Genomic DNA, 24364 nt, shown 5'->3' on the forward strand with positions numbered 1-24364 from the left:
TCCTGACATTTAATCCTAGTAAAATTTCCTGTCTTAGGTCAGTTAGGATCACCACTTTATTTTAAGCATGTGAAATGTCAGAATAATTGTAGAGTGAATGATTTATTTCAACTTTTATTTCTTTCATCACATTCCAAGTGGGTCAGAAGTTTACATACACTCAATTAGTATTTGGTAGCATTGCCTTTTTAAATTGTTTTAACTTGGGTCAAAGGTGTCTTTCCTGCAGCCTTCACAAGCTTCCCACAATAAGTTGGGTAAATTTTGGCCTATTCCTCCGGACAGAGCTGGTGTAACTGAGACAGGTTTGTAGGCCTCCTTGCTCGCACACGCCTTTTCAGCTCTGACCACACATTTTCTATAGGATGAGGACAGGGCTTTGTGATGGCCACACCAATACCTTGACTTTGTTGTCCTTAAGCCATTTTCCAAAACTTTGGAAGTATGCTTGGGGTTATTGTCCATTTAGAAGATAATTTTCGACCAAGCTTTAACTTCCTGACTGATCTTGAGATATCGCTTCAATGTATCCCCATAGATTGTCTTCCTCATGATGCCATCTATTTTCTGAAGTGCACCAGTTCCTCCTGCAGCAAAGCACCCCCACAACATGCTGCCACCCCCGTGCTTCACGGTTGGGATGGTTTTCTTCGGCTTGCAAGCCTCCCCCTTTTTCCTCCAAACATAACAATGGTCATTCTTGCCAAACAGTTCTATTTTTGTTTCATCAGACCAGAGGACATTTCGCCAAAATGTACGATCTTTGTCCCCATGTGCAGTTGCAAACCGTAGTCTGGCTTTTTTATGGTGGTTTTGGAGCAGTGGCTTCTTCCTTGCTGAGCGGCCTTTCAGGTTATGTCGATATAGGACTCGTTTTACTGTGGATATAGGTACTTGATCTGACTGATTTACACTTTTCGCACCGAAGTACGTTCCTCTCTAGGAGACAGAAGGCGTCTCCTTCCTGAGCGGTGTGACGGCTGTGTGGTCCAATGGTATTTATGCTTGCGTACTATTGTTTGTACAGATGAACGTGGTACCTTCTGGGATTTGTTAATTGCTCCCAAGGATGAACCAGACTTGTGGAGGTATACACATTTTTTTTTCCTGTTGTCTTGGCTGATTTCTTTTGATTGTTCCATGATGTCAAGCAAAGAGGCACTGAGCTTGAAGGTAGGCCTTGAAATACATCCACAGGTACATGTCCAATTTACTCAAATTATGTCAATTAGCCTATCAGAAGCTTCTAAAGCCATGGCATTTTCTGGAATTTTCCAAGCTGTTTAAAGCCACAGTCCACTGCTGACCCACTGGAATTGTGATACAGTGAAATAATCTGGATAGTTATGGCAAGTCGATGTCCTAACCGACTTGCCATAACTATAGTTTGTTAACAAGAAATTTGTGAAGTGGTTGAAAAACAAGTTTTAATGACTCCAACCTACGGACATGTATGTAAACGTCCTACTTCAACTGTGTGTGTATGTATGTGGACATCCCTTGAAATTAGTGGATTTGGCTAACGTGTATAAAATCGAGCACACAGCCATGCAATCTCTATAGACACAAATTGGCAGTAGTGGCCTTGTTGGAGAGCTCTGATTTTCAACGTGGCACCGTCATAGGACCTTTCCATCAAGTCAGTCAGTCAAATTTCTGCCCTGCTAGAGCTGCCCCAGTCAACTATAAGTGCTGTTATTGTGAAGTGGAAACGTCTAGGAGCAACAATGTCTCAGCTGCGAAGTGGTAGGCCACACAACCTCACAGAACTGGATCGCCGAGTGCTGAAGAGTGTATAAATAATCTGTCCTCAGTTGCAACACTCTCCACTGAGTTCCAAACTGCCTCTGGAAGCAACGTCGGCACAATAACTGTTTTATGGGAGCTTCATGAAATGTGTTTCCATTGCAGAGCAGCCGCAGACTAGCATAAGATTGCCATGCACAATGCCAAGCATTGACTGGACCTGTGTAAAGCTCGCCCCATTGAACTCTGGAGCAGTGTAAACACTTTCTCTGGAGTGATGAATCTAAGCGAAGCTAAGCTAAGACATATGGAATTGTTTTAAGATGGTCAATTCATAAAAAATCCTACAATGTGATTTTCTGGATTTTTTTTCTTATTTTGTCTGTCATAGTTGAAGTGTACCTATGATGAAAATTACAGGCCTCTCATTTTTTTAAGTGGGAGAACTTGCACAATTGGTGGCTGACTAAATACTTTTTTTTGCCCCACTGTGTGTAAATATGACAATTACAACAATACTGAATGAACACTTATTTTAACTTAATATAAGACATCAAAAATAATTAAACATGTTCAATTTGGTTTAAAAATTGCAAAAACAAAGTGTTTGAGAATAAAGGAAAAGTGCAATATGTGCCATGTAAAAAAAAATATTCCCAGAAAAGAAGTTTTAGGTTGTAGTTATTATCGAAATTTTTCTCTCTCTACCATTTGTATTTCATATACCTTTAACTATTGGACGTTCTAATAGCTACTTTAGAATTTCCAGCCCAATCTCGGGAGTTGATAGACTTGAAGTCATAAACAGCCTTCTGCTGCCTACCACCGCTCAGTCAGACTGCTCTATCAAATCATAGATTTAATTATAATAACACATAAATACGAGCCTTGGGTCATTTAATATGGTCAAATCTGCAAACTATCATTTAGAAAACAACGTTTATTCTTTCAGTGAAATACGGAACCGTTCCGTATTACATTGCACAACCTTTAAATGTTAAGTCATAATTATGTACAATTCTGGCAAATTAGTTCGCTACGAGCCAGGTGGCCCAAACTGTTGCATATACCCTGACTCTGCTTGCAATGAACGCAAGAGAAGTGACACAATTTGCGTAGTTAATGTTGCCTGCTAACATGAATTTGTTTTAAATGAATATGCAGGTTTAAAAATATATACTTCTGTGGATTGATTTTAAGAAAGGCATTGATGTTTATGGTTAGGTACATTCGTGCAACGATTGTGCTTTTTTGCCGCAAATGTGCTTTTAAATCATCCTCCGTTTGGCGAAGTTGGCTGTCTTTGTTAGGAAAAAATGGTCTTCACATAGTTCAGTCAGCCAGGCAGCCCAAACTGCTGCATATACCCTGACTCTGTTGCACAGAACACAAGAGAAGTGACACAATTTCCCTAGTTAAAATATATTCATGTTAGCAGGCAATATTAACAAAATATGCAGGTTTAAAAATATATATTTGTGTATTGATTTTTAAGAAAGGCATTGATGTTTATGGTTAGGTACAACATTGGTGCTTTTTTTTCATGAATGCGCTTGTTAAATCACCTGTTTGGCGAAATAGGCTGTGATTCAATAATATTAAACAGGCACTGCATAGATTATATGCAATGCAGGACAAGCTAGATGAACTAGTAATATCATAAACCGTTTGTAGTTAACTAGTGATTGTTAAGTGTTTATTTTTATGAGGAGTTTAATGCTCGCTAGCATCTTAACTAGGCTCCTTGCTGCACTCGCATAACAGGTAGTCAGCCTGCCACGCAGTCTCCGCGTGTAGTGCAATGTAATCGTCTCCAAAAATGCCGATTACCAATTCTTATAACTTGAAATCGGCACTAATTAATCGGCCATTCCGATTAATCGGGCAACCTCTAATTGTGACTATCCCTCGCACTTCTGTGAAACATTGCTGCCAATGTGTTGGGCTTACTTCTCTCTAATGTTCTGTGTACTGTCCCACGTTGCTTCTCTCTGTCTTGGAACCATCTACTTTTGTCTGTCAGATTAGCCTTTCTCTCTCGGCCTCTTTCTGCAGGAACCTCATGATCTTTCACACTGAGAACATTGTCATAAACCTTTTAATTAACCAGAGCTCTTCTGCGATAATCTTTCTTAGTATTTGGCATTGTAAGTTACTTTAATTGGTCTCGTCAACTCTCATTGAGTCTAGACTGTGGATTTGGATTTCAAATTAAATGTAAAAAAATGTACACGTGCCAAATAATTTAGATTTTACCTTCTTACTTACAAGCCCTTAAAGAAGTTTAAGAATATAGAGGTAGGACATTTACCGAAGTCGAAAATAAACGAAGTAACACAATAAAATAACAATAATGAGGCTATATAAAGGAGGTCCCGGTGCTTCGTCAATGTGTGGGGATACAGGTTAGTCGAGGTAATTTGTACATGTAGGTAGGGGTAAAGTGACCTTGCATAGATAAACAGCGAGTAGTAACAGTGTAAAAACACGGGTGGGGGGGGGGGGGTGTCAATGCAAATGGTCCGGGTGGCCATTTTATTAAATGTTAAGCTGTCTTGTGGCTTGGGTGTAGAAGCTGTTAAGGAGCCTTTTGGACCTAGACTTGGCGTGCCAGTACTGCTTGCCGTGCTGTAGCAGAGGGAACAGTGTATGACTTGCCATGTTATCGTGCCCTCTACAACTTTCTTGGTGTGTTTAGACTGTGATAGTTTGTTGGTGATGTGGTCACCAAGGAACTTGATGCTGTCAACCTGCTCCACTTCAGTCCCGTATGGGGGTGTGTTCGGTCCTCCATATCCTGTCGTCCACGATCATCTCCTTAGTCTTGGTTATGTTGAGGGAGATGTTGTCCTGGCACCACACTGCCAGGTCTCTGAACCCTTCCCTATAGGCGGTCTCATCGTTGTCTGTGATCAGGCCTTCAACTGTACGTCTGAAGTCACTTGAGCTTGTTCGTGTGCACATTAATGACCTAGATCTTTACTTCCAAATCATTTTGGATTGCATTTTCCTGTCATTAGTTAATGCTGTACCGGTTAGTTGAATTTACAGTGTTCTGACTTACTGAGATTTGGGTTATTTTCAATTGTTGTGTTTGACTGAAACGTTTGCCATTGGCTAATGTCCCCAGAGATCTTTTCAATAACCAGTTTGGGTAGTTTCACTGATTTCACACATTGTTCAAACGATCGAAAGTAGAGCGTGCATTGTCCTCTATTTGCATTTTTCATAAACCGTTTAAGTGTTTTACTGACCTTTTTTAAGTCCATATAACTCATTGCACTGTTCACTTCTTGTTTTAAGTCCATGCGAGTTTAATTTTCAATGTCCCGTTCATACTCATTCAAATGCAAATAGAGGACAATGCACGCTCTACTTTCGATCGTTTGAACAATGTGTTCCTTTACAATCAGTTCCATAACCCTCATGTTAATGTCTTGGAGGAATTTCTTCTCCTAGTACCTGATCAATTCTGAATAACAGCCTTGGAGTTGCCGTCCTTGTCGTTCCCTGACTCTGTATTTCATTGTGCAAGTTGCTCGGCCATGGTTTCTGAACTCCACATTTCCAATGTAATCCTCAATATCCCTTGTCATTTTCCCATTAAGGAATCCCTCCCTTCTGGGTTTCGGTAGTAATTTGTGGCGTATAATCAGGAGTCCCAACACAGTACTTGCAGTTGAAAATAAATCGGGTTTTTATTTCCTATTGTTTTACAAATCTAAACTTTGGGGAAATAATAATAATAATAATAATAATACAGATCAATGTAGTGTTTGCTAAGGTAGGAGAATAAACAATTATCTGTAGAATCTGCTCATTAAGAGCTCTCCACTGCCATGTTGCTGAAGTGAGTGGTTTCTCTTGCGCTTGGTTGCGGTCCCCTCGCTGTGGTCCTGAAAATATTCTCTGGCTCACAGGTTATGATGACATTTCTTCATATAGTTACAGCACCCCTGACCTCCTTGCCGCCTCCTCAAAGCACATTGGAGGAGATGGGACATGAGGAATCATGGAAATACAATTTAGATTCAGTCTAAATGTGCATATTTGGAACGTGGCCAGCATGATTCACACAGTGAATTGGTGAGGAGTAGTAGTGCTCAAGTGTGAGTCAGTGTGTGTGCTCTGGTTTGATTGACAGGTAAGGGAGACCATGGCATGCAGATCCCAGGAGGACCGTTGGACAGACAGGACAGCCTCCACAACATGGAGAGGTGAGCACTAGTCACAGATATTTTATGGGCGATTCCAGCACTATGGATGTTACGTTTTCACGCAAAATAAATGTTTTCATGTCTTGCATGATGGACTAACCAAATATAAACCAAACTTTTGATGTGTGTGCCTAGGGCTGTAGCGGTCGTGAAATTTTGTCAGCCAGTAATTGTCATGCAAAGTCTGCCGGTGTCACTGTAGTTGACCGTTAACTAACATAAAGGTGTTTAGCATCACTGCGTTTCTACGCGTACAAGCTGCTGCTGCGTGGCTTTGGAACATCTACATTTTAGAAATTTTTGAATAAATCCATTTAATATAGCCTACACCATCACAATAAAATCCATGATTTATTTTGTGATAGGCCTACAAACCTGAGTGTCTTAGAAATCAAAACATAAGGGCACTATATTGTTGTTCTGGAAAAGTTTGGGGGGAAAAGCATGCTTTCTGATCCTTTCAATGTGCTCGCTGTGGAGAGGCAGTTGCAATTGGTGCTCCGCTGGACAGAAAGCAAGTGAAGAGATCTAATCGATGGAAGATGGAATTAAAATGACATACTTAAAGGTGAACTGAAAGAGGCTACAACTAGGGCTGCAAAAATTCCTCACACTGTTGTCACAAAGTTGGAAGCATAGAATCGTTTAGAATATATGCTGTAGTGTTAAGATTTCCTTTCACTAACTTTACACTCCACCAAACTTTACAGTTTGCATTGGGGCAGGTTGCGCTCTCCTGGTCTCCTCCAAATCCAGATTTATCCGTTGGATTGCTAGATGGTGAAGCGTGATTCATCACTCCAGAGAAAGCGTTTCCACTGCTCCGTAGTCCAATGGCGACAGGCTTTACAGCCAACGCTTTTAATTGTGCATGGTGATCTTGGGCTTGTGTGTGGCTGCTCGGCCATCGGAACCCATTTCATGAAGCTCCTGACAAACTTATTGTGCTGACGCTGCTTCCAGAGGCAGTTTGGAACTCTTGTGAATTGCGGTCCCGTCCTGTGAACTTGTGGCTTACCACTTTGCAGCTGAGCCGTTGTTGCTGCTAGATGTTTCCACTTCATAATAACAGCAGGGCAACAATTTAACTAACTGATTTGTTGGAAAGGTGGCATCCTATGATGGTTCCATGTTGAAAGTCACTGAGCTCTTCAGTGAGGCCATTCTACTGCCAATGTTTGCCTGGAGATTACATGGCTGCGTGCTCGATTGTTTACTCTGGTCAGCAACCGGTGTGGCTGAAATAGCCAGTTGTGGGATGATAGATCCCAAATCTTTTCAATCAGTAGGCTTAGGCTACATAAACTTTAAAAAAATACATTAAAAAGCAATGAGTCTGATGCAGCCGAGGAGAGCGTTTAGCTTAACGTTGACAAACCATTATTTCTATACATTATAAGCACAGCAATGTGCACAAGGCAGTAGGCTTCTTGCGACTCTTCGCTCCATAATGCTATTAGCGGGAAACCACCATTGTCAAAATATCACTGCACATGTGAACAGTTTCATGTGATAGAATGAAATGTCCATTAGCAGTTTAGAAGAGTGATCTAAGAGGCTGCTTGGAAGCAAGGTAAGACATGCCTCGTATTAAAACGTTCAGGTTTCAAATAATGAAGTATATGTTTTGGTAAATGCATACTGCCTCCATCTCATTGTAAAGTGTTGTGTGACGCGCTGATGAAGCCTGCCTTCCGTTGCCGTTTGCCGCCGTGTTGAAAACAACTGAACTGGTTAAATAAATACAATTTGTGAGTTCAAGACAACTGGGAACTGGGGGGGAAAAATAGCTCAGACTGGGGGAAAAAATAGTTTTGAATGGTAGTCCAACTCGGAATTCCAACTCGGGACCTCGGGCCTCTTTCTAGAGCTCCGACTTATCAACCTGAATATGTAATGATTTTACCTCCGTATTTTTCAGAGTTCCTAGTTGTCTTGCTCCAGCAACAGCTCTTGTGCTGTGTGACAGATTTTCCACTCAAAGGCTCTATCTGTATGCTGTTCGGATGTGAGAAGATGTATAACAAATATCCTGTGCACTCCAAATATAAGTGCACTTAATTATGCAAATATCAGACAAGTGCCGGCTATTACCGGCTAATGGGCTTCCGAGTGGTGCAGCGGGCCTAAGGCATTGCATCTCAATGCAAGAGGTGTGTCCCTGGTTCGAATCGAGGCTGTATCACAACAGGCCGTGATTGGGAGTCCCATAGGGCGGCGCACAATTGGCCCAGCGTCGTCCGGGTTTGGCTGGGGAGGCCGTCATTGTAAATAAGAATTTGTTCTTAACTGACTTGCCTAGTTAAATAAATGTAACGTTTAACTGGTTAGGACAGCTCATGAGGTCTAGGTAGGAATCTTATGACTAAAGAGGCTTCATGCATAGCTTTTGATTTGTACCCCCCAAGTCAGATGTATATTCTGGGCACTTACATCCAATTTTCTTCTCTGAGAGACTTTGTTGACACAGCCCCATTTGCAAATGACAAACTTTATTTTCCATGCTCCAATTGACTTTCCCACAGAATTGCCCTCATAGAAACGACTTTCCCACAGAATTGCCCTCATAGAAACATGCTACTATACTTTATTTTAGACATGCATGGCTCTGGGTTCTGGGATGTTATATATTCACTTAATCTGTCCTGTCTCCTTATGTGTGCACTTTGCAACATGGATTTACCATTTTGTGATGAGTGTGCATGATTATGCCTCTCCCGCTCTTCCCCAGCCTGCTCCCCAAGGCTGTGAAGAGGCGAGTCTACGCCCTGAAGAAGCTACAGGTGCAATGTGCCAGCATAGAAGCAAAGTTCTATGAGGAAGTCCATGAGCTGGAGAGGAAGTACGCTGGCCTCTACCAGCCCCTCTTCGACAAGGTACAGTCACACTACAGGTGCTATCTCTGTGGCTTCTTCTTCTTGTGTCCTTTCCTCTCCTGTGCACTGAGCACAGGATTAGTGAAAGCAAATGACGGACATACAGTGCCTTGCGAAAGTATTCGGCCCCCTTGAACTTTGCGACCTTTTGCCACATTTCAGGCTTCAAACTTAAAGATATAAAACTGTATTTTTTTGTGAAGAATCAACAACAAGTGGGACACAATCATGAAGTGGAATGACATTTATTGGATATTTCAAACTGAGGAATGGGAAATTGCAAGGAGGAATGGGAAAAAATGTCAGTCTCTCGATGTGCAAAACTGATAGAGACATACCCCAAGCGACTTACAGCTGTAATCGCAGCAAAAGGTGGCGCTACAAAGTATTAACTTAAGGGGGCTGAATAATTTTGCACGCCCAATTTTTCAGTTTTTGATTTGTTAAAAAAGTTTGAAATATCCAATAAATGTCGTTCCACTTCATGATTGTGTCCCACTTGTTGATTCTTCACAAAAAAATACAGTTTTATATCTTTATGTTTGAAGCCTGAAATGTGGCAAAAGGTCGCAAAGTTCAAGGGGGTCGAATACTTTCGCAAGGCACTGTATACTAGGAATTTCTTAACAATTTGTACAGACTAAGGGCAGGAAACCACTTTTAGATAATGACGCCCCACAGGAAGGGCAAGAGGTTGACTACTTCCAACAGTGGCTCAGTACTCAATGCAAGAGGGAGCGCTGCTTTGGCATGAAGACCGGTGCTCATCGGACAACAGGTTATAATTTATAGCGAACCAATGAAGTTTCAGCTACCATTTACGTATGCCTTCTGAGGCATGTATGTATTCAGAGCCCTTGACTTTGTCCACATTTTGTTACTTTACATCCTTACACTAAAATTGATTTTTTTTAAATGTATCTATATATCTCTATATATAGATATATATCTCTATATATAGATTTTTTTTAAATTTTTTTTATTTCACCTTTATTTAACCAGGTAGGCTAGTTGAGAACAAGTTCTCATTTGCAACTGCGACCTGGCCAAGATAAAGCATAGCAGTGTGAGCATACAACAAAGAGTTACACATGGAGTAAACAATTAACAAGTCAATAACACAGTAGAAAACGAAGGGGGGGTCTATATACAATGTGTGCAAAAGGCATGAGGAGGTAGGCAAATAATTACAATTTTGCAGATTAACACTGGAGTGATAAAAGATCAGATGGTCATGTACAGGTAGAGATATTGGTGTGCAGAAGAGCAGAAAAGTAAATAAATAGAAACAGTACGGGGATGAGGTAGGTGAAAAGGGTGGGCTATTTACCAATAGACTATGTACAGCTGCAGCGATCGGTTAGCTGCTCAGATAGCTGATGTTTGAAGTTGGTGAGGGAGATAAAAGTCTCCAACTTCAGCGATTTTTGCAATTCGTTCCAGTCACAGGCAGCAGAGTACTGGAACGAAAGGCGGCCAAATGAGGTGTTGGCTTTAGGGATGATCAGTGAGATACACCTGCTGGAGCGCGTGCTACGGATGGGTGTTGCCATCGTGACCAGTGAGCTGAGATAAGGCGGAGCTTTACCTAGCATAGACTTGTAGATGACCTGGAGCCAGTGGGTCTGGCGACGAATATGTAGCGAGGGCCAGCCGACTATAGCATACAAGTCGCAGTGGTGGGTAGTATAAGGTGCTTTAGTGACAAAACGGATGGCACTGTGATAGACTGCATCCAGTTTGCTGAGTAGAGTGTTGGAAGCCATTTTGTAGATGACATCGCCGAAGTCGAGGATCGGTAGGATAGTCAGTTTTACTAGGGTAAGCTTGGCGGCTTGAGTGAAGGAGGCTTTGTTGCGGAATAGAAAGCCGACTCTTGATTTGATTTTCGATTGGAGATGTTTGATATGAGTCTGGAAGGAGAGTTTGCAGTCTAGCCAGACACCTAGGTACTTATAGACGTCCACATATTCTAGGTCGGAACCATCCAGGGTGGTGATGCTAGTCGGGCATGCAGGTGCAGGCAGCGACCGGTTGAAAAGCATGCATTTGGTTTTACTATCGTTTAAGAGCAGTTGGAGGCCACGGAAGGAGTGTTGTATGGCATTGAAGCTTGTTTGGAGGTTAGATAGCACAGTGTCCAAAGACGGGCCGAAAGTATATAGAATGGTGTCGTCTGCGTAGAGGTGGATCAGGGAATCGCCCGCAGCAAGAGCAACATCATTGATATACACAGAGAAAAGAGTCGGCCCGAGAATTGAACCCTGTGGCACCCCCATAGAGACTGCCAGAGGACCGGACAGCATGCCCTCCGATTTGACACACTGAACTCTGTCTGCAAAGTAATTGGTGAACCAGGCAAGGCAGTCATCCGAAAAACCGAGGCTACTGAGTCTGCCGATAAGAATATGGTGATTGACAGAGTCGATGAAGACGGCTGCACAGTACTGTCTTTTATCGATGGCGGTTATGATGTCGTTTAGTACCTTGAGTGTGGCTGAGGTGCACCCATGACCGGCTCGGAAACCAGATTGCACAGCGGAGAAGGTACGGTGGGATTCGAGATGGTCAGTGACCTGTTTGTTGACTTGGCTTTCGAAGACCTTAGATAGGCAGGGCAGGATGGATATAGGTCTGTAACAGTTTGGGTCCAGGGTGTCTCCCCCTTTGAAGAGGGGGATGACTGCGGCAGCTTTCCAATCCTTGGGGATCTCAGACGAGATGAAAGAGAGGTTGAACAGGCTGGTAATAGGGGTTGCGACAATGGTGGCAGATAGTTTCAGAAATAGAGGGTCCAGATTGTCAAGCCCAGCTGATTTGTACGGGTCCAGGTTTTGCAGCTCTTTCAGAACATCTGCTATCTGGATTTGGGTAAAGGAGAACCTGGAGAGGCTTGGGCGAGGAGCTGCGGGGGGGGCGGAGCTGTTGGCCGAGGTTGAAGTAGCCAGGCGGAAGGCATGGCCAGCCGTTGAGAAATGCTTATTGAAGTTTTCGATAATCATGGATTTATCAGTGGTGACCGTGTTACCTAGCCTCAGTGCAGTGGGCAGCTGGGAGGAGGTGCTCTTGTTCTCCATGGACTTCACAGTGTCCCAGAACTTTTTGGAGTTGGAGCTACAGGATGCAAACTTCTGCCTGAAGAAGCTGGCCTTAGCTTTCCTGACTGACTGCGTGTATTGGTTCCGGACTTCCCTGAACAGTTGCATATCACGGGGACTATTCGATGCTATTGCAGTCCGCCACAGGATGTTTTTGTGCTGGTCGAGGGCAGTCAGGTCTGGGGTGAACCAAGGGCTGTATCTGTTCTTAGTTCTGCATTTTTTGAACGGAGCATGCTTATCTAAAATGGTGAGGAAGTTACTTTTAAAGAATGACCAGGCATCCTCAACTGACGGGATGAGGTCAATGTCCTTCCAGGATACCCGGGCCAGGTCGATTAGAAAGGCCTGCTCACAGAAGTGTTTTAGGGAGCGTTTGACAGTGATGAGGGGTGGTCGTTTGACTGCGGCTCCGTAGCGGATACAGGCAATGAGGCAGTGATCGCTGAGATCCTGGTTGAAGACAGCGGAGGTGTATTTGGAGGGCCAGTTGGTCAGGATGACGTCTATGAGGGTGCCCTTGTTTACAGAGTTAGGGTTGTACCTGGTGGGTTCCTTGATGATTTGTGTGAGATTGAGGGCATCTAGCTTAGATTGTAGGACTGGCGGGGTGTTAAGCATATCCCAGTTTAGGTCACCTAACAGAACAAACTCTGAAGCTAGATGGGGGGCGATCAATTCACAAATGGTGTCCAGGGCACAGCTGGGAGCTGAGGGGGGTCGGTAGCAGGCGGCAACCGTGAGAGACTTATTTCTGGAGAGAGTAATTTTCAAAATTAGTAGTTCGAACTGTTTGGGTATGGACCTGGAAAGTATGACATTACTTTGCAGGCCATCTCTGCAGTAAACTGCAACTCCTCCCCCTTTGGCAGTTCTATCTTGACGGAAGATGTTATAGTTGGGTATGGAAATCTCTGAATTTTTGGTGGCCTTCCTGAGCCAGGATTCAGACACAGCAAGGACATCAGGGTTAGCAGAGTGTGCTAAAGCAGTGAGTAAGACAAACTTAGGGAGGAGGCTTCTGATGTTGACATGCATGAAACCAAGGCTTTTTCGAACACAGAAGTCAACAAATGAGGGTGCCTGGGGACATGCAGGGCCTGGGTTTACCTCCACATCACCCGCGGAACAGAGAAGGAGTAGTATGAGGGTGCGGCTAAAGGCTATCAAAACTGGTCGCCTAGAGCGTTGGGGACAGAGAATAAGAGGAGCAGGTTTCTGGGCATGGTAGAATATATTCAGGGCATAATGCGCAGACAGGGGTATGGTGGGGTGCGGGTACAGCGGAGGTAAGCCCAGGCACTGGGTGATGATGAGAGAGGTTGTATCTCTGGACATGCTGGTAGTAATGGGTGAGGTCACCGCATGTGTGGGAGGTGGGACAAAGGAGTTATCAGGGGTATGAAGAGTGGAACTAGGGGCTCCATTGTGAACTAAAACAATGATAACTAACCTGAACAACAGTATACAAGGCATATTGACATTTGAGAGAGACATACAGCGAGGCATACAGTAATCACAGGTGTTGAATTGGGAAAGCTAGCTAAAACAGTAGGTGAGACAACAGCTAATCAGCTAGCACAACAACAGCAGGTAAAATGGCGTAGACTAGGCAACGGGGCCAACAGATAAAACAAACAAGCAGAATGGAGTACCGTGATTTATGGACAGTCCAGCGTGCATCAGCTATGTAGCCAAGAGATCAGTGTCCAGGGGGCAGCGGTGGATGGGGAAGGGAAGCTGGACTGGCGAGTGTTATCCAGGTTAAAAAAAACGAACAATGACTAAATAGCTTGTAGCTAGTTAGCTGGTTAGCTTCTGGAGGTTCTTGAGTGTGTTCTAAAAATAAATAAAAAATAATAGCGATTCCGTATCACATTGGGTGAGGCAGGTTTCCGGAAGGTATAAACAAATTAAAAGTCAAAAGAGATAGAAAGTAAATATGGGTCCGGTGGGCGTTTGGGACGCGGCGATTCAGGCGGTTAGCAGGCCTGTGCTAACAAGCTAACAGTTTGTAGGCCCGGGCTAGACAAGGTAGCAGTTAGCGGACCGGAGCTGGACAAGCTAGCAGTTAGCAGGCCGAATTAGCAAGCAGGGAGATAGCGAGGGCTAGAGAGTTAGCCTTTGGGGGACGTCGCGATGGGGTGAGTCTGTTTATTCCTCTTCATGCGGTGACATCGATAGACCGGTCGTGGGCCCGGGTATTGTAGCTCAGGAGTATGCTACGGTGGTAGCGCAGGCCGGGCTAGCTTCAAGCTAAGTGGGTGGAAACGCTAGCCAGGGGTAATCGTCCAGGGTTGCGTTTTAGCTAGATAGCTAGTTGTGAAGATCCAGCGTATTTGGAAGCTTAGGTTTAGCAAAATGTTTTTAAAAAGGGATAGCTATGTAAAAAACGAAAAATAAACAAAATATAAACAAAATATACAGGGACACGACACGACAGGACGACTTACTGCTACGCCATCTTGGATCTTGGATGATATATATAGATATAGATATAGATATCTATATCTATCTATATCTATCTATATCTATCTATCTATATCTATCTATATCTATCTATATCTATCTATATCTATCTATATCTATCTATATATATCTATATATATCTATATCTATATCATCTATAGATATAGATATAGATATAGATATAGATATCTATAGATATAGATATAGATATATATCTCTATCTCTATAGAGATCTATCTATATCTATATCTAGATCTAGATCTATATCTATCTAGATCTATATCTATCTAGATCTATATATATCTATATCTAGATCTAGATATAGATATAGATCTAGATATAGATCGATATAGATCTAGATCGATCTAGATCTAGATAGATCTAGATCTAGATCGATATAGATATAGATATGTAATTTACACGATACCCCATAATGACAAAGCCCCCAAAAAAAATTACACTAGCAAATGTATTACTAATTAAAAAAACAGACCTTTTTATTTACATAAATATTCTGACCCTTTGCTATGAGACTAGAAATTGAGCTCCTGCATCATGTTTCCATTTCTAAAACTTGATTGGAGTCCACCTGTTGTAAATTCAATTCATTGGACATAATTTGGAAAGGCACACACCTGTCTATATAAGGTCCCACAGTTGACAGTGCATTTCAGAGCAAAACCAAGCCATGAGGTCGAAGGAATTGTCTGTAGAGCTCCAAGACTGGATTGGGTCGAGGCACAGATCTGGGGAAGGATACCAACATATTTCTGCAGCATTGAAGGTCCTCAAGAACACAGTGGCCTCAATCATTCTCAAATGGAAGAAGTTTGGAACCACCAAGACTCTTCCTAGAGCTGGCCGCCATGCCAAACTGCGCAATCGGGGAGAAGGGCCTTGGTCAGGGAGGCGACCAGGAACCTGGTGGTCACTCTGACAGAGCTCCAGAGTTCCTCTGTGGAGATGGGAGAACCTTCCAGAAGGACAACCATCTCTGCAGCACTCCACCAATCAAGCCTTTATGGTGGAGTGGACAGATGGAAGCCACTCCTCAATGAAAGGCACATGACATCCCGCTTGGAGTTTACAAAAGGCACCAAAGGACTCTGACCATGAGAAACAAGTTTCTCTGATCTGATGATGGCATGATTGAACTCTTGGGCCTGAATGCCAAGCATCACATCTGGAGGAAACCTGGCACCATCCCTACGGTGAAGCGTGGTGGCGGCAGGGACTGGAAGACTAGTCAAGATCTAAGAAAATATGAACTGTGCAAAGTAGAGCCCCTTGATGAAAACCTGCTCAGGACCTCAGACTGTGGCGACGGTTCACCTTCCAACAGGACAACGACCCTAAGCGCACAGCCAAGACAACGCAGGAGTGGCTTGGGGACAAGTATCTGAATGTCCTTGAGTGCCCAGCCAGAGCATGATCTTGAACCCGATCTAACATATCTGGAGAGATCTGAAAATAACTGTGCAGCGACGCTCCCCATCCAGCCTGACCGAGCTTGAGAGGCTCTGCAGAGCAGAATGGGAGAAACTCCCCGAATACAGGTGTGCCAAGCTTGTAGCATCATACCCAAGAAGACTCGATGCTGTAATCACAGCCAAAGGTGCTTTAACAAAGTCCTGAGTAAATGCTGAAGAATGTAAAAGCGATTTAAAGTTTTATTTTTAATAAATTAGCAAAAATGTATAACTTGTTTTTGCTTTGTCATTATGGGGTATTGTGTGTGGGTTAATGAGGTGCGGGAAACAATTGAATCAATTTTAGAATAAGGCATTAACGTAACAAAATGTGGAAAAAGTCAAGAACTGAATTCTTTTCGAAGGCACTGTAATATCACCAGTAGTACATTTACCCTTAATCTGCATTGTTTATAATCTACAGTGTTTGGTTATGCTATTTTCTGTTAATGCGTTCAATTTATTGTTATTAGTTTACTCTTCTCATTGTCAGATTGGACATTTTGTTTGCGGAGCTCACAAAGCCATGCTACACTTGTGAGAAGCAAGTTTTGGTTTATTTCATCCCATTTGAGTTCTTCATTTATTCATTGTCTTTAGTTTGAAACATTTTATTCTCTGATCCAGTAGAAATGTCTTAATATACCTGGGTACTTATCCCTTGCGCAGATACAGATGTCTGTCCAGAGGTCACTATTATTGAAACTGAGGGCCTAGAATAGTTGATGCAATGTTTCAAGTTCATTGCAGACAGGCGGAGTAGAGCGATGACTATGATTTGAAAACATACACGTGCGAGCCAATGTGATGTTAGTATCAGCTTGAAATGTAGAAAAATCTAATGGTCTACTTTGAAACAAGGTAAGACATGCCTCGTATTAAAAGTTCAGGTTTGAAAATGCATACGGCCTCCAGCTCATTGCAAAGTGTTGTGTGACGCGCTGATGAATTCTGCTTTCTGTTTGAGATGCTGCTGCATCTCAATCAGATTTTCCGCTCTGAATCTGTATGCTGGTACGGGTGTGATAAATAAGATGAATATACTGTAGCTTACGCACGTGCCAATTTAATTTCAAGCAAAATAACCTGTGGACTAAGCATGACTAGTCAAATGTATTTACATTGACTGGTATTTCCATCAATGAAAAGGCAAATATTCATTATTTCTCAAAAAAATGTATTGACCGCCACCATTTTTATTTATCGGCTTTTCAATTTCGTGGCTAGCGGAAACACTGCCTGGGGGCGTATTCATTTAGCTGATTCTGTTTCATTGTTTGCTTCCGTTTTAAGAAACATTTTGTAATGGGGAGGGACCTACCTGATTTTGTCCTATAGAAACTTGTTTTAGTTTCTGTTTTGCAAATGTTTGGCCTAATGATTACACACCCCTGCTCTTTCTCAGTCTTTGATCTACTGCGTACAGAATGTCCTAGCCTATTCATTGATAGGCCCCCGCTTTGCTGAAGTTGCGAGACATTGCAAGATACAGCTTTCCATTGCGACATACGCCTTTTGATTTCCGATAGATAGGCCTAGTGCACAGTTTTGACTGTGCCTGGGGGCCGACCTGCCTATACTGATAGATGGGTCTAGTGCACGGTTCTGACTGTATGCCTGGTGGCCGACCTGCCTATACTGTGCCCCTCCCCTCTCTGTCCCTCACTAGCTCGCTATGAAATATGCAAGTGTTTGTTCTCGGAAGTACGGCAACTAATCAGTCTCCTCTGTTCCAAAAATACTTCATCTCAAGAGTCGATTCCTAGCGCAATCTAATCTTGACACAGATAAATGGGAGTCAACACCAGGAGTCGAGGAATAAATTATTTTGGAGGTGACTCCGCCATGAAGTCATTGTTTTTACCAATTGGGAAAATGGCAGAGAAATATCTGTAAGGCAATACTTTTGAGAAGTTAAATGAGAAGGAAATGGAGTTACAGTAGTACAGGTGCAATGTTTAACCATCTGAAAGGTATGCACCGCGAGACCTAAACAATTACTGGCACCAGTGCTGCTACGTTGTGAATTCACTTTGATTTGAATGGAAAACCGATAAATTGTCACGTTGTCACATCCCTCGTAGTTAATATTTTATTTTATTTTACCTTTTATTTAACTAAGCAAGTCGGTTAAGAACAAATTCTTATTTTCAATGACGGCCTAGGAACAGTGGGTTAACTGCCTGTTCAGGGGCAGAACGACAGATTTGTACCTTGTCAGCTCGGGGGTTTGAACTTGCAACTTTCCGGTTACTAGTCCAATGCTCTAGTGGTTGGCACTTTAAAAAAGTTAGTGCGTGCTGTTTCTTGCCAGTCACTTTGTTATTTTTTTTGGTGTGTTTTACCCACAGAGACGAGACGTGGTGACAGCCACAGTGGAACCCACAGACGAAGAGTGTGAGTGGCACAACGACAGAGAGGAGGAGGAAGAGCTAGCGGTTAGTGAACTGATTGGCTCAAATGCATCATGCCCCTCAAACATCTTGTAGCCAGTCACAGCTCTGTTTAGATGGAACCTTCAAACTAGGAACCAGAGTATTCATTTTTGTTGTTGCAAAGGAGAAAGTTAACTCTGTGCTTCCTCATTAGTCCCATTTTCAAATTATACATGGTTCTTGGTCACCTCACCAAATACTCATTTTGGTGTATTGTGTTACCTGTGTTCGATCTAGTTTAAATCATTACTTAACATTGAATATAAATGACAGAAGACATCTGAAGTAAATCGGAGAACGTTTGTTGCTAGTCTAAAGCAGTACTATTGGCCAGTCTAAAGCAATACTTACACGTTTGTGTGTGAGATCTGTCTTGTAGAATGTGGAGGGGCATGGCCACCAAGCACACAGGTGACCATAGTTTGCTATTTAAGAAGGGACACACCATTGCTAATTGGGGGGGAAGCTTCTGCTCTAGTCCAGCTCTTTCAAATTATTCTATATATTTCTGTATCGTACAGGTTATAGTAACTTAACTGTAGAGGTGTTTATTGGTTTAGTTTGACAAAGTGCATTCAATTACAAGTGTTTCCTGTCACCTGGTGCCTTATGGGAGGGTAAGATGGCTCCCTGTCTCTGCAGGGGTTAGTTGGTGGTGTTTGGAGTCCTGGGGCTAGTCAGACAGATCTTCAATCATTATATTTATTCATTACTTTGAGCCTTGTCCAGCATCTTGTTTGATGATTTGTATATACCTGCTCCAAGAGCCTTAAAATGAAAAACCTTGCTCTGGATCTTCTGCTTCCTGCCTCTGCTGCTCACCGGCACCAGCCAGACAGCTCAAACCATCCAGGACAAGTACCATCCACCCTTAAAATGTGCTGCACTTGAACAAAAGGATAGCTCTCCAGGACAACTGTTGGTAACTGACAACTGCATAGTACATGCACAGATGGGAATACATGAGAAATCAAAGTATAGTAACAATTGTATGCCTGTAGGAGGAGCTGAAGAAGAAGGCTGCTGTTGAGGAGAAGAAAGAGGATGCCGCCCCAGAGGAAGACCCCAAAGGCATACCCGAGTTCTGGCTCACCATCTTCAAGAGCGTGGACATGCTTAGTGACATGCTGCAGGTAGACTGTCTTACTTTCATGTGGGGCCTAGTCAGTGTGTGATTTCTCTCCTAACTAGTGCGCACACAGCGGAGTGGTGAGTGATATGCTACATCTGAGTGATATGCTACAATGTAAACACATTGGAGTGGAGTACTGCATTGAAGCGGTTTCTGTTCCATCAGGAACACGATGAGCCTATCATGAAGCACCTTCAGGACATCCAAGTCAAGTTCTCTGAGCCTGGACAACCTATGGTAGGTATTACAATCCAACTGAGTATGGGATCCATCTTTTTTTCCAGGATCGTTGAGTCCTTTATCTGTCTGAACATAGAAAGTTGACATTGATAATTGAGTTAGTCTTCTGACTTGTTTTTTTTCAGATCACATCCCTTTATTCATAGAATGAATACATTTTGTACAATAAACTAATCACATAGCTGATCAAATAACCTCTATGTGCGAGACAGTGGTTTTTGTGAAGGTATTTTCTGTGTATTTTGGTCATTTGTCCCTCTGTTTCCCCTTGGCAGAGTTTCACACTAGAGTTCCACTTTGAGCCAAACAGTTTCTTCAACAACGCTGTGCTCTCTAAAGTCTACAAGATGAAGTCGGAGCCTGATGACGATGAACCCTTCTCATTTGAGGGCCCAGAGATTTTCGACTGTGAAGGGTGAGGGTCAACGACATTAGGAGGTTATCATGATTCTGTCTCAATACTCATAGCAAGGAAACACAACATTTCCTCAGTAAAGCGGTCCTAATGTTGTAAACAAATTATGCTTCCACCAAGAGTCAAATGTCTTTATTTTCTAAGCTATTGCACATATTTTACATGACAGGTTCTTAAAGGTAGTCAGCAATGCACGAAGTGAATGGCAATACCGGGTCAATTTCTGCAACAACTAATTGAAATGCTAGGCTTAACTTCCCAGCTGTTTCCAAACCCGCAGCTATCAAGTTGTAGCTGTTTAATGTGCATCTACTCTGTTAGTGCATTGTAACACATCGCTCATCTGTTACATGTCATATCGCTGAGTCTCTGTTTCTCTTTTTTGCCATGGACAATTGTGTATCATGGTAATGTGACAATAATAAACCAAAACCTCAAGGGACGTTTTCCCGCACATAGATTAACCCATAACTGTCTAAGCCTGTGGAGGGGGGGTTCTACTAAGCTATATGTAATTGTTTTAATGTCAAACCAAGGATCATTTAGCTATTTGATTTGGAATTTTAAGACCCCTTGAAGTGTCATATATATATATATATATATATTACACACACACACACTGCTCAAAAAAATAAGGGAACACTAAAATAACACATCCTAGATCTGAATGAATGAAATATTCTTATTAAATAATTTTTTCTTTACATAGTTGAATGTGCTGACAACAAAATCGCACAAAAATTAGCAATGGAAATCAAATTTATCAACCCATGGAGGTCTGGATTTGGAGTCACACTCAAAATTAAAGTGGAAAACCACACTACAGGCTGATCCAACTTTGATGTAATGTCCTTAAAACAAGTCAAAATGAGGCTCAGTAGTGTGTGTGGCCTCCATGTGCCTGTATGACCTCCCAACAACACCTGGGCATGCTCCTGATGAGGTGGCGGATGGTCTCCTGAGGGATCTCCTCCCAGACCTGGACTAAAGCATCCGCCAACTCCTGGACAGTCTGTTGTGCAACGTGCGGTTGGTGGATGGAGCGAGACATGATGTCCCAGGTGTGCTCAATTGGATTCAGGTCTGGGGAACGGACGGGCCAGTCCATAGCATCAATGCCTTCCTCTTGCAGGAACTGCTGACACACTCCAGCCACATGAGGTCTAGCATTGTCTTGCATTAGGAGGAACCCAGGGCCAACCGCACCAGCATATGGTCTCACAAGGGGTCTGAGGATCTCATCTCGGTACCTAATGGCAGTCAGGCTACCCCTGGCGAGCACATGGAGGGCTGTGCGGCCCCCCAAAGAAATGCCACACCATGAATGACCCACCACCAAACCGGTCATGCTGGAGGATGTTGCAGGCAGTTCTCCACGGCATCTCCAGACTCTGTCACGTCTGTCACATGTGCTCAGTGTGAACCTGCTTTCATCTGTGAAGAGCGCAGGGCGCCAGTGGCGAATTTGCCAATCCTGGTGTTCTTTGGCAAATGCCAAACGTCCTGTACGGTATTGGGCTGTAAGCACAACCCCCACCTGTGGACGTCGGGCCCTCATACCACCCCTGGAGTCTGTTTCTGACCGTTTGAGCAGACACATGCACATTTGTGGCCTGCTGGAGGTCTTTTTGCAGGGCTCTGGCAGTGCTCCTCCTTGCACAAAGGTGGAGGTAGCGGTCTTGATGCTGGGTTGTTGCCCTCCTATGGCCTCCTCCACGTCTCCTGATGTACTGGCCTGTCTCCTGGTAGCGCCTCCATGCTCTGGACACTACGCTGACAGACACAGCAAACCTTCTTGCCACAGCTCGCATTGATGTGCCATTCTGGATGAGCTGCACTACCTGAGCCACTTGTGTGGGTTGTAGACTCCGTCTCATGCTACCACTAGAGTGAAAGCACCGCCAGCATTCAAAAGTGACCAAAACATCAGCCAGGAAGCATAGGAACTGAGAAGTGGTCTGTGGTCACCACCTGCAGAACCACTCCTTTATTGGGAGTCTTGCTAATTGCCTATAATTTCCACCTGTTGTCTATTCCATTTGCACAAAAGCATGTGAAATTTATTGTCAATCAGTGTTGCTTCCTAAGTGGCCAGTTTGATTTCACAGAAGTGTGATTGACTTGGAGTTACATTGTGTTGTTTAAGTGTTCCCTTTATTTTTTTGAGCAGTGTATATAAAAACATTTAATAAAATAATTTTCGGGCATTGTTTTAGCCCATCCAAACGCATTAAAAAAATATTCGCTACGGGAAACCTTTTTGTTGGGCTATCTTAAACTGACAGGTTTTTATGGGGTGCGGACATCGACTAGGGGTTTAAGGTCAGTCCTGGACTGAAAAGCTATTTCAATGGAGATTCTCCAATGACGTCCAGGACTTTGCAGAACCGGCCCTCAAAGTTTTACTCGTCATGTCAGTCAGCACATAAAACCAAGTCCATTCAATTTGATAATTTCTCCTTTCTCTCCCTGCCTTCCCCTCTAGTTGTCAGATAGACTGGCATAAGGGGAAGGATGTGACGGTGAAGACCATTAAGAAGAAGCAGAAGCACAAAGGCCGTGGCACTGTCCGCACAGTCACCAAGCAGGTGCCCAACGACTCCTTCTTCAACTTCTTCAACCCCATTAAAGGTGAGAACACCACAATCTAGTCTTTACACCCTTTGCACAGTTGTCACATTTGGCTCCCTTCAATTTAAATCTAACAATGGATTAAATTGGGATCCCCTCCACTGATCTTCATGACCCACTTTCAAAGTGAAAAAAAATGTATAGATTTTTTTGAAAATTATGATGCATAGGTCTTCACACCCCTTGGAAGAAAAACCTTTGACAGCAATTACAAATAATTTTGAATACATTTCCTCCAACTTTGCAAAACTCTTTGGGCCCCATCTATCTATTGTTCTTGGCAAAATTGCTCAAGCTCATTCAAGTTGGTTGTAGATCATTGATGGCAGAGATGGGAACAAGTCACAATTTTGCTAGTCTTACCATTCAAGTATCGCATTAAATCCCAAGTAATAATAGGCAAGTCTCAAGTTCCAGAGCTCAGGTCAAGTCTCAAGTCCCTAATTTGGGGTTTTATACCACTTTCAATACCATTTTTAAGAAAAGTAAGTAATATTTTCTCTTATTTTAGCCCACTAGTACAATACATAGGCTTATGTAATAAACTCCACAGATCATGAAAATGTTTCCTTGAATCATCATTACTAATAGAAAGCCATCCAAATTATTTACAGCTGGTGTTGATATTAGTGGCTTACAAAGTTATTCACCCCCTTGGCATTTTCCTATTTTGTTGCCTTACAACCAGGAATTAAAATATATATATTTTTTTGGGGGGGGGGTTGTATCATTTGATTTACACAACATACCTACCACTTTGAAGATGCAAAATATTTTTTATTGTGAAACAACAGTAAGACAAACAGAACTTGAGTGTGCATAACTATTCACCCCCCAAAGCCTATACTTTGTAGAGTCAACATTTGCAGGTCTGCAAGTCTCTTGGGGTATGTTTCTATAAGCTTGGCACAGCTATCCACTGGGATTGGGATGCCCATTCTTCAAGGCAAAACTACTCCAGCTCTTTCAAGTTGGATGGGTTCTGCACAGCAATCTTTAAGTCACACCACAGATTCTCAATTGGATTGAGGTCTGGGCTTTGATTAGGCCATTCCAAGACATTTAAATGTTTCCCCTTAAACCACGTGAGTGTTGCTTTAGCAGTATGCTTAGGATCGTTGTCCTGCTGGAAGGTGAACTTCCGTGCCAGTCTCAAATCTCTAGAAGACTGAAACAGGTTTCCCTCATTCATTTCCCTGTATTTAGCGCCATCCATCATTCCTTCAATTCTGACCAGTTTCCCATTCCCTGCTGATGAAAAACATCCCCACAGCATGATGCTGCCACCATTGGTGGCGGTGTTGGGTTTGTGCCAGACATGGTGTTTTTCCTTGATGGTCAAAAAACTCAATTTTAGTCTCATCTGACCAGAGTACCTTCTTTCATATGTTTGGGGAGTCTCCCATGTTCCTTTTGGCAAACACCAAACGTGTTTGCTTATTTTTTTCTATAAGCAACGGCTCTTTTCTGGCCACTCTTCTGTAAAAGCCCAGCTCTATGGAATGTAGACTTAAACTGGTCCTATGGACAGATAATCCAATCTCCGCTGTGGAGCTTTGCAGCTCCTTCAGGGTTTTCTTTGGTCTCTTTGTTGCTTCTGATTAATGACCTCCTTGCATGGTCTGTGAGTTTTGGT

General features: G+C 42.9%; 1 protein-coding gene across 13 annotated transcripts in view; it reads left to right on the forward strand.

The window, feature by feature from the left end:
* The window catches only part of nap1l4a (nucleosome assembly protein 1-like 4a), a 67693-nt gene that overhangs the window by 4407 nt on the left and 38922 nt on the right, over nt 1-24364 (forward strand). For all 13 annotated transcript variants that reach the window (XM_031801814.1, XM_031801813.1, XM_020457026.2 and 10 more), the window contains exons 3-9: nt 5891-5963; nt 8695-8839; nt 18227-18313; nt 19312-19443; nt 19608-19679; nt 19958-20097; nt 22583-22728. In XM_031801814.1, the coding sequence (XP_031657674.1) occupies nt 5891-5963; nt 8695-8839; nt 18227-18313; nt 19312-19443; nt 19608-19679; nt 19958-20097; nt 22583-22728 (795 nt within the window). The remainder of the gene's footprint in view (nt 1-5890; nt 5964-8694; nt 8840-18226; nt 18314-19311; nt 19444-19607; nt 19680-19957; nt 20098-22582; nt 22729-24364) is intronic.

The sequence above is a fragment of the Oncorhynchus kisutch genome, linkage group LG22, assembly GCF_002021735.2.
Source record: "Oncorhynchus kisutch isolate 150728-3 linkage group LG22, Okis_V2, whole genome shotgun sequence".
Lineage (NCBI taxonomy): Eukaryota > Metazoa > Chordata > Actinopteri > Salmoniformes > Salmonidae > Oncorhynchus > Oncorhynchus kisutch.